General features: G+C 39.9%; 1 protein-coding gene across 3 annotated transcripts; it reads right to left on the bottom strand.

Moving 5' to 3' along the window:
- Positions 1 to 401: 401 nt before the first annotated feature.
- Positions 402 to 8,881, bottom strand: capns1b (calpain, small subunit 1 b). 3 transcript variants are annotated; one of them, XM_029255260.1, is made up of 12 exons: positions 8,838 to 8,881; positions 8,537 to 8,593; positions 7,733 to 7,824; positions 6,559 to 6,595; positions 5,743 to 5,835; positions 3,339 to 3,396; positions 2,665 to 2,729; positions 2,422 to 2,490; positions 2,077 to 2,155; positions 1,396 to 1,512; positions 1,222 to 1,280; positions 402 to 958 (listed from the first exon to the last, which is right to left on the bottom strand). In XM_029255260.1, exons 3-12 carry the CDS (start codon positions 7,777 to 7,779, stop codon positions 932 to 934), a joined length of 651 nt encoding a protein of 216 aa, XP_029111093.1. In that variant the 5' UTR covers positions 7,780 to 7,824; positions 8,537 to 8,593; positions 8,838 to 8,881; the 3' UTR covers positions 402 to 931. The 3 variants fall into 3 exon arrangements, with proteins under 3 accessions (XP_029111093.1, XP_029111091.1, XP_029111092.1); XM_029255258.1 differs by having other exon boundaries at positions 7,733 to 7,808; positions 8,838 to 8,879; XM_029255259.1 differs by lacking the exon at positions 8,838 to 8,881 and having other exon boundaries at positions 8,537 to 8,675.
- Between the last annotated feature and the right edge of the window lie 1,572 nt (positions 8,882 to 10,453).

Below are 10,453 nucleotides of genomic sequence, written 5' to 3'. Positions count from 1 at the left end.
AAAGTGGACAAAAAAGAAAGCAAAGCAGCACACAACAAGTGTGCATCTCTGGGAGCTGCTGCAGAGCTGGGTACACAAGTGGGCTCATTTCCTCATCAGTCTATGCTAATACCTTGTTGGGGGTGGGGGGGGATTGGTTTCAAATAAGTGCATTTAAACGTTTAAAAAAGTAAAAATTATCTAGTTGCAAAGAAAATACTTGATTTTTTTTTTATATGTTCAGTAATTAGAGAAGAGGGACAGAAAATGTGTCTCCAGGAATTTAGTCTTGTTTATACCACATGCACAATAAACAAATGAATGCCTCGCAGGTCAATGCACGCCGAGTTGCCTAAGCAAATAAATAACGCAATACAACATAAATGTAGATGATTTTAAAGGAGAACAGACGGCCTTTGAGATGAGTGAATCACAAAAAAATGCTTTAATTAAAATGGACTTTCTAGTGTAACACATCCACTAAACAGAATAGTATTTGTAACAGGTTCACAGGCTGTTAAAAGATCTGTTATATCATCCTTTTCTCCCTCTAAGTAAATGACTCTTGTGTTGCCGTTGCAGCGACACCTAGTGACAGAATCGCAAACTAACCAGCTGACCTCTTGAGACACTCATGACTGTATACACATTTCGGCAAATGTAGAAATAAAAACTGCCAGTGGAAATCTGTATCTAAACATTTACAACGTTTTTGGAATAAAGAGAGTAAATACCCGCAGCATTTATAAACTGTTGTACACAGAAGTTATTGGATACCTATCCAAATACCTTCTCCAACTGCATACCAAATACAGCTGCACACTTCGGCAGAAGTGTGGCACGCATCAACAGCATTTGAGAATCGTGTTTACGTAAGGCTTGGGGGAATGTCATCAAACTGTGCAAGTAAAAGTAGAGAATGCAGATAGATGCAGTCCCATAGCTCAAGTGTTCATGAGTACATTGTCAACTGCAGCCACTGTAGGGAGAGACACAATAAGTCATCAGCATACACTGCACTAAAACAATACATTTAAAACTACTCTGTCCAGTACTTTAATAAGCTAAAGGAAAGGATGATTGCTCTAAAATTATGCAGCTTTTCCACTAACATTCCAAGCCAAAATCAAGTGGGCTTGTCACCCTTCATATTTGTGCTGAGCCTAACGAAACCTAAAAATCTAACTCAGCTGGGTAAATTCATAAAACACATCTTTAATTTAAGAAATGCAGTCTCTTTACCTCCTGAATGTTTATCTGGATAGTTCCATCTCTATCCTTGTCAAGGGTCTGGAATGCACCTGAAATTTTGCAGCACAAAAAAAGTTTTCATGCCAGCCTGAATTAACAGTGTAATTCTAAAGAAAAATTTCACTGAAATTTGAGAAGAATGGAGAAGCAGAGCTTTGTACTTACGACACATGGCATCCAGCCTCACCATAAAGGCAATGTAGTTGTCAAAGTCCATGTTACCACTCTCATCGGAATATCGACGAACAATTAGCTGGTACAGGTTGTCATCAAACTGGAAGCCTGTTTTGCAAACATGGGAACATTTCTATCAGTCTGCATAAAATTCTGGATCAGTGACACTCACAACAGCAGTCTGTCTATGAAGAGGAGGGTGTTATGGCTAGGTAGTAGTGGTCTGACATTTGTGCCTTTTTTCCTCTGGTTAGAACTAGTTCACTGGGTTGGGTATGAAAACACTATATGAACCAGAAAAACCTGATTCACGATACCCTTCGGCGAAAGCTTAACATCCAAAACCTGCTATACCACTATTTAAATCCTACATTAAACTATACAAAAAGCTACATTTAAAATCACTTTAGACAGATGCACCTGCTAAATATAAAAAACAAATACAAAAACTTCATAGGTGTAATTGCAAAAATGTTGTGAAGTATTTTAAGATTTCAGAACATCTTCCACGCAGTAAAATCAATGTATTGGTGTGGTTGGACAACTATAAAGTGTAAGCAGAACAAACTTTATGTGTAGCAATAAGTGATGCTAATAAAGCTGTCAGTTCCAGTCAGTTTAAGCTTGAAGATACACCTCTGCATATATGAGCGTTGTGCTTTCCGTGCTCACCTGCAGCTTTCAAAGCACCGGATAACTCATAAACACTAATGGTTCCAGAACGGTCTGCATCATATTTCTTGTAAATACCCTGATGCAAAACACAAAAAAGAGGAATTAACAAATGGTTACAGTCACAACCATATCAATGTCTGTGTTGCTTCTGTGCATATGTTAAGTGTGTGTGTGTGTATATATATATATAATATATATATACACACATACAACCTAAAAAAACATCATGTCTGTATACATACACACTGTACTTGTAAAGACATTTTTAGTACGCTTTCATCACCACTATATCAAAACAAAAGAATATTTTCTGTTAAGACGTAACCAGGTTGTAACCATTACCTGCCATTTTTTGATGTTGTTCCACAAAATTTTGAACTCGTGGAAGCCCAGCTTGCCAGAGCTATCACCCTATATCTTACAGTGAAGGAAAAATTCCAATACAATTATGAGCCTTTACTGTGCATTTATAAATGGTATAAATACAGGAACTGATATGTTCACTTCCTGTATGTATGTAATTTACTTATACAGCCCCCTTCATCACCGCTGTTCCAAATGTATATAGTTGTTGTGGTAGGATACGTCCATGACTGCCACCATGCTTCTGCAGGATTCAATGCTAAAACCATCAGTCTTCAGGTCACAATCTATAAGAGAAAAAACTTTGTTACAGTCTCTACTGCATTTCGGAGGAGTGAACTAAAGACCCAAGGTGTCCGAAAATCATACGACGGCAAAAGCAGAGGACTGTTCCGTGGCACATGCAGAGCTCTAGTCATTTAAATATGAAAGAAATTAAGATATAAATGACGGACAACTGGAAAATACAAAGGCAAAAGGATGAAAACAACATGCATTTCAAAATCCTGTGTCTTATGCACCTACTCGAATGATGAATCTCAGTGCAGCAAGTGGCAGGGAACAAACTAGGTTTGCTTGAGACTTTCATGTCTGCAGCTATGTCTCCTTCTCTCAATGTAATACATAAAATTGTACTTCTGCTGAGATGTATGTCACTTTGGACAAAAGCATCTGCTAAATGAATAAATGTAAAGTGGCGTATAGGATGCCACCACATATGTATCAGAGTAAAACAGCAAAAGAAGCATAACATGGAATTGCCACAGTTTGAGTTCAGCTGATATCCATATCATGAATATAGATACTAACAACTGATGTAAAACTTCAAGTCAAAAGACAACTTTTTAAAAAGTAACCATAGAGAAAATACAGTTTCAATGGTTAAAAATGCTCACGTTTTGCGACAATTTTATTGAGGATGTCCTTCAGTTCGGTAGGGCTGACTTCCATATCCTGAGAAACAGAAAAAAAAAGTGTTGTTTAGCCCAGAGAGCCCATGTCCTCTTCTTAGGAGATTAATGCCTAAGAAATATGGTACTTAAACACAACTGAAAAATTCCTATTTAAATTACATAAAATCTCAAACTAAGAGCTATGCTTTGCTAAATTATTTTAATATACACAAGATGGGTATACAAAATAACAGAAACAACACGAAAGAGGACTCAAACAAAAGCAGATGACACCATCAGAAGAGCTACGCAGGACAAATTACACTGAATAAGAATTCCATATATATAGCAGTAACAAAAATTCTGACAACTGGCACAAGAGAAGCCAAACTGTCAAAAGTCTGAATTTAAGGCACATCAATCCCAATGTTTTTCCTACATCTGAATGGATTTACATTTCATTAAAAACTAAAAAAGGCCTTAGCTCTATCCGGCACCAGTATGAATCATCTTGTGCCTGTTCAATGATTCCAAAGCAAAATTATTTCTGCAACATTTCTATAAAGGTCAAGGAACACAAAGCCATTTTAGGTAAACAAGTGTGTGTCGTAAAGTTCAAAAATATTCTTCACAATATTCCCATATACATTGCAACATGGATTCAAGTAGTTTAACTAAAGTCAGACACCTTCCATGTCCTCACCAATTACCAGATCTCAGAATCATCCAACTTCAGGGACAAGTTCTGCCATGCAGTGCAGAGAACAATTATAGCTCCTCCACCCTAAAAAAAACTGGAGGCTTTGCTTCTTAGAAAATGGTCCAGTACCTTACAACACGTAGTACGGGACTTGTATAACAGCAAAGCTTCCGTCTTCCGTTAAACATCTAGTTTAAACTGCCTAAAAAAGAAATGATTTGAAACAAACATGCTTGAACGGACAGCATGGTGGTGCAGTGAGTAACACTACTGCCTCACAGCCCTGGGGTGGCAAAAAGAGTATGTGGGTTCAGTCCCCACTCGGTCTATAAAGAGTTTGCGAGGGCTTCTTCCAGGTGCTCTGGTTTCCTTCCAGAGTCCAAAGACATGCAATTCAGGTGAATAGGTGATGCTAAATTGTATGTAGTGTATGAATGGGTGAGTGTGTGGTTACCCAGCAATGGACTGGCGACCAGTCCAGGATGTACACCTCTCTCAACTTTGTGCCAAGTGTTTCAGGGATAGGCTCTGGTTCACCGCGACCCTGCTTAGGACAAGCGGTTATTAAACATGGGTGGATGGGGAAATACGTAAATGATAGGCCTAAAATTTACACAAATACGAAAGATACCCAAGACAGCAGTGGGTGTCAATTCAATTTGTTCTTATAGAGCACTCTTCTTACACAATGACACAGAACACTGAAGAAATCATTGAGCGACATGGTAGAAACAGATATAGCCATTATGTCCAAGGTCGTATAACGTGAATATCGAATTGCCATATGAACCAGGAAAAGGGTTAAAGTCTCATCTAAATTCAGGAGTTTCCCCTCCTACAGTATTACTAAAAACTACAAAAAATGTCTTTTGCAGACAAAGCAACTGCTAAATAAATGTTAGCATGTCTCACAAGTTTTGAAGTATAGTCAGAAGAGACCCATAAATAAAGAAATGTGAAGAACCCTAGATTCAGTTGCATTATCTGTTCTTTTTTATATTAACATCCGTAAATCAAATATGATAACAGAAAAAAGAAAAACTAATTTAGAATGGATTTGTTACAAAAAAGGTATCAATACTTCTCATTCATACTGAATCCTGTTTCCCAGTCATTGGTATAAAACTCATTTTTACTGCAGATACAACTGTTAATATTGTTAATCTCAAGGTAAATCTCATGAAAGAATGCACATTACTCATGCCTTGGCACGTCTAACCTACTTGCCTGCCCCACCCTTCACTAAAACACTCTCCCCACAAATACACTCCCTTCCTACACATCTACTCGAGCAAAATTCTTCACATAGAGGCCATACAAAAGAACGAAACGATAAGAACTAGCCCAACAGCTTGCCCAAAACTAAGAAATGTTTGTTCACCAAACCCTAATTTATTTCCTACTTGATTCTTTTCAATTTCTGAAACAGCTGTGAGCTGAGCACTGATGACAGGTCAGTGAGCATGATGACTATTTGGAATTAAAGATTGTTTTCTACCACTTGAAAGCTGTTGTAATAATAGTGATGTATGGAGCTGCATTTTAAAATTTCATGAGTTATAAGACAGTCTGAGCCAATACCTACCTGTTCTAGACTCGATACGCAGAAATACCAGTAATGATTTACTTATATGTAAACGAATCAAGTCAAAGGGCTAGCTGGAAAGCAGATGGGGGAAAACAAAGAAGCTGAAGGGAATGACTTACATCTCCAGCCAGCTGCTGGAAGACCTTACGGAACTGCTTCTCTTCCGGGCTCTCGTTGTGCTCGGCAAACACATGTGGCATGCGGGGTGGGTGCTAGAGAGTGAACAAAACAGCTCCTATTAGGCACACGCCAAAGCATCCGTGTTTGTCTCAACAGACATTTTAAAGGATACACCTCATAAAGTTAAAATTAAAGCATTAGTAAAAGAAAATACCAGGTTTCAACAAATAATCATATCACATAAAGCTGACATATTTAAATTTCCTTGGTCCATTAGCTTAAAGAAGGCGTGTTTATTTTTCATTTCTAAAAATCTACAGCAAAATCAGCACTGAAGTCATTTTAAATAAAACAGCACCCCCTCCAAGATACTATATTAAACATATTAATAGTATAATTTTCAAATAAGAGAATAATGGGTAAAATGAGATTGTCTCAAAGAGCTAAATGTATCCTGTTTTGCTGTACTGTCTAGGTGTCATTTTTGCCAGTTTTAAGAGAAAACATACTTTACATGTAAAATTTCAATGGCAAGGTTACATAAAAGAACACACACACACACACACACACACACACACACACACAATTGCTTGCCCCAAGTGGGGTTGCAACAAACCGGAGCTTAACCCGGCAACACAGGGCGTACGGCCGGAGGGGGAGGGGAGACACCCAGGATGGGACGCCAGTCCGTCACAAAGCACCCCAAGCGGGACTCGAACCCCCGACCCGCCAGAGAGCAGGACCCAGTTAAACCCACTGTGCCACCGCACCCGCTCATAAAAGAGGAATGAAAGAAATTTTTCTTTTTTACTTACAGGATCTGAAGGCAGGAACTGATTGATATCAACACCACTATCAAACAAAAATTAAAAAGGTGAATTAGATATTTCTGATGTTCAAACCAAATGAATCTTAAAGACTCCACATTTACATTTGTTTGACGCTTTTCTCTAAATTGACTTGCAGTGTTAAGTTACAATTATTTACCCATTTATACAGCAGGGTAATTTTACTGGAGCAATTTAGGGTAAGTACTTTGCTCAAGGGTACTGCAGCCAGAGATGGCGATCAAACCTGTAACCTTCGGGTCCAAAAGCAGCAACTGCAACCTCTGCGCTATCAACACTTTGTCATTTAACTTCTGACTTGTTTCAACTGTCCATCATAAAGATGAATTTAAAAGAGTAAATGTACTACTGGTAAACAGTGTGTTCTACTGTAACATACAATAACTCCACAATGTAATTGTTACAATCTAATACCGATATTTTTTTCCTCATTATGAACTGTTCACTATTTACAAAATACTCATTGCATAATTCAGAAGGTGATGCATGTTGGTGTTCTTAACATTGCATGACTGCTTTATCTAAAGTGTATACATTCTTTTAGGTAAAAATAATGACAGCTGACAAGTTATTAGACTAAAAGCATACTTTTTCCCCCAGAAAGATCTGCAGATGCATGTTAAAGACCTGAACATTACATTTATTAAATTTTGCAGATGCTTTTCTCCAAAGCGACATACATCTCATAGAAAATACAATATGTGCATTACATTAGCAGAAAGGGAGACATAGCTGCAAACGTGCGATTCTTAAGTAAACCTAGTTTTGTTCCTCTCAACTTTATGCACCGATGTTCATCGCAGGAGTAGGTGCGTGAAACTCAGAACATCGACGATTCCCGATCGCCTTCCTTGGGTTTTTTCGTCTTTTTGGATACAGAAACATTTACAGACAATACAGGAGTAGCTTTGTAAAGGCTTATCCGAGCACGATCATAAAGTTATGGCGCACGAGCATTTACACGTCACATGAACTTAAGAGATGATGGGCGAAGTGAGTCTGGAAGAGGTGAGTTTTCAGACCCTTTTTAAATGTGGGCAGAGATTCAGCAGTTCTGAGTGGCAGGGGGAGCTCGTTCCACCACAACGGAGCCACAACCCAACGTTAGTGGACCAGATGCATGTGCGACGAGTCCACTTACCTCACAACATTCAACACCCCTTGAAGAATTTTGTTGGCCGCAAACATGATGGATGAGCCAAGTGACCTAGAGCTTGCTGGGAACAGAAGATACTGTATTTCACGTTAAAACAGCCAAAACACTAACTTCCCCAATTGTGAAACATATTGCATTTACTCTCAGTCATTAAAGTCATACTTATTATTTAAACTGTTTAAAAACTGTTACATTGAGGATCGAGTCCTTGGGTTATAAAAAACGCCAATAAATTCTGCTCCATCCAAACTAAACCATTAATAACACAATATTTTAAGGTTTAACAACTAGCTTAGTCTCTCAAACCTCAAGTCATCGGAAAACTTCGGGACTTAAACTTTGCAGAAAAGAGTTTTATCCTGACGGATCAGCACAGTTCTAATTTACGATGATGATGGTGGTGGTGAAGAGACCAAAGTTTTTAACCGGAAATAAAATACATTTTGAGACACATCGGCGTACTGAAACAAACTATAAAAATACTTCTGCATCTCGACGGCCTGAAAACAGCCCAAGTGTGTAAGGTTTTATCCAGAACTGCAAATACTGGATTACAAAAAATGAAGCGCGCAGTAACTTCAGCGATCAGCCTCACTGTGTGTGACTGTAAAAAAAAAAAGCTCGTCCAAAATGGAGGTATTTTGATGTTGCCATTTTAAAACTGGAACTCCGCACCTAGTAGTATCGCAAATAGCAAAAAAAAACGGATGGAGGTTGAGGAATAAAGTCCCGAGACTAGCAAGGCCCACTAAAGATGAAAATCATGACATTTCATTTAGAGACACTTACTTAGCAAAAGTGCTGCACGTGAGTAGGAAGCAGCTCCAGACGAGTGAGCGTGAGAAGCTGTGGGACTAAAACACTGTTGTGAGGAGTTACGACGATGTCCGCACCCACAACACGGCACCAAGGAAGCAGAGAGGGAGGAAACACACACCCACACATAATTAAACACAAACTGAAACACACACACACACAACGATCTGTCAACATGCTCTCCAACTTGTATGAACGAATGCATTCGTTGTTATACGTGTCTACTGTTTTAGAGTTCTGTGTACACAGAAGAGTTTGAAAAAAGTTAACCTACTGGCTTTACGCGAAAATGTGCGGTAACGAGAAAGTTGTAACTTGTAATGAATTACTCTTACTCTGTACCTGCGACTAAAGAATGTTGGCGTGAGGCGGAGCGCGAGCCCCACCTATGGTTGGAATGAATGCGGAATTTCGTTCTTTTAAAGAATGCTGCTTATTATTGGTGGGGGGTGCGGAGGCGCGGTGGGTTGGACCGGGTCCTGCTCTCCGGTGGGTCTGGGGTTCGAATCCCGCTTGGGGTGCCTTGCGACGGATTGGCGTCTTGTCCTGGGTGTGTCCTCTCCAGCCTTATGCCCTGCGTTGCCGGGTTAGGCTCCGGTTCCCCCCGACCCCGTATGGCACAAGCGGTTCAGAAAGCGTGCGTGCGCTAATTGGTGCTTTGGTGTCTCAGTTGGTGCTTGAAGGGTATGGACGTGCCTCCTGAGCAGGTGCTCCTCCAGCTCTTGTGGGATTGAAACAAGCTCAGTGGAGTCTTGTTTGCTTCATGTCCACCCCACGCACTTCCCTTTTACTTTAATGACAGGCAGCACAACCAAAAGGACCACCATTTCAAGTTTTGAGCCCTTAACTCAAAAATGAAGCCTAGATGATAAATATGACTAGAGTGGGAGGTTGCCATAGCAGTAGATGGGGTTTGAACCCGGGTCCTTCAAATTCAACAGGAGGAGCTCTAACCACTGCGTTCCCTTCTGCCCAGTCTTGTAATAGCTGTCATCGTACTCAACTTCATGACTTCTTCCTTTGATGTTGCTTTCTACAGCAGATCATCATCCTCAGAGTAGTCAGGGATGAACATATCTTGTAAGGTCAAAGCATAGCGAAGATGGGTTAACTAATATGGGTGGCACAGTGGTGCAGCAAGTAGCATTGCTGTCTCACAGCACCTGGGTGGTGTGAGAGGGCATGAGTTTGATCCCTGCTCAGTCTGTGTGGAGTTTGTATGTTCAGCCCTTGTCTGTGTGGGTTTCCTCCCATAGTCCAAAGACATGCTCTTCAGGTTCCCCCATAGTGTGTGAGTGAGACAGAGAGAGTGTGTTTCACTGATGTATGGATGAGTGACCCAGTGTAAGTAGTGTCTCTAGCAGTGTAAGTCACCTTCATGAATAAGGTGTGTGGGCTGATAACACTATATAAAGGTCATTGGAAGTTGCTTTGGAGAAAAGTGTCTACTAAATAAGTAAGTGTAATATGAATAAAAGTGTACAAATGGTTTACATCTGTAGCAAAAGTGAAAAGTCGATACTCTGTCAAAGAAATCCATCCATCCATCCATCCATCCATCTTCCTCCGCTTTTATCCGGGGCCGGGTCGCGGGGGCAGCAGTCCGAGCAGAGTCCTCCAGACTGTCAAAGAAATCTAAAAAAAATTCAAAATCAGATTTTTAATATTTTAGAGGTGCTGGTGCATCATATTTGTGTAAACTGTTACAAAAAGGGCTGACTTAGACTAAACAGTCCAGTCCAGTACAGTACTGATAGATATTCAGAGATTCAGCTGTCAGCTGGAACTGTGAGGAGCTGAACATGCACGGTGAAGAGTCTTTGATGGGACTGGGGATGTTTTCGATGTTTCTAACCATGCAAAGATGATAATGTTTTCTTTTTCCTCTGA

This window comes from Scleropages formosus, chromosome 10 (genome assembly GCF_900964775.1).
Source record: "Scleropages formosus chromosome 10, fSclFor1.1, whole genome shotgun sequence".
Lineage (NCBI taxonomy): Eukaryota > Metazoa > Chordata > Actinopteri > Osteoglossiformes > Osteoglossidae > Scleropages > Scleropages formosus.
This window is presented reverse-complemented; position numbering and strand designations above follow the sequence as displayed.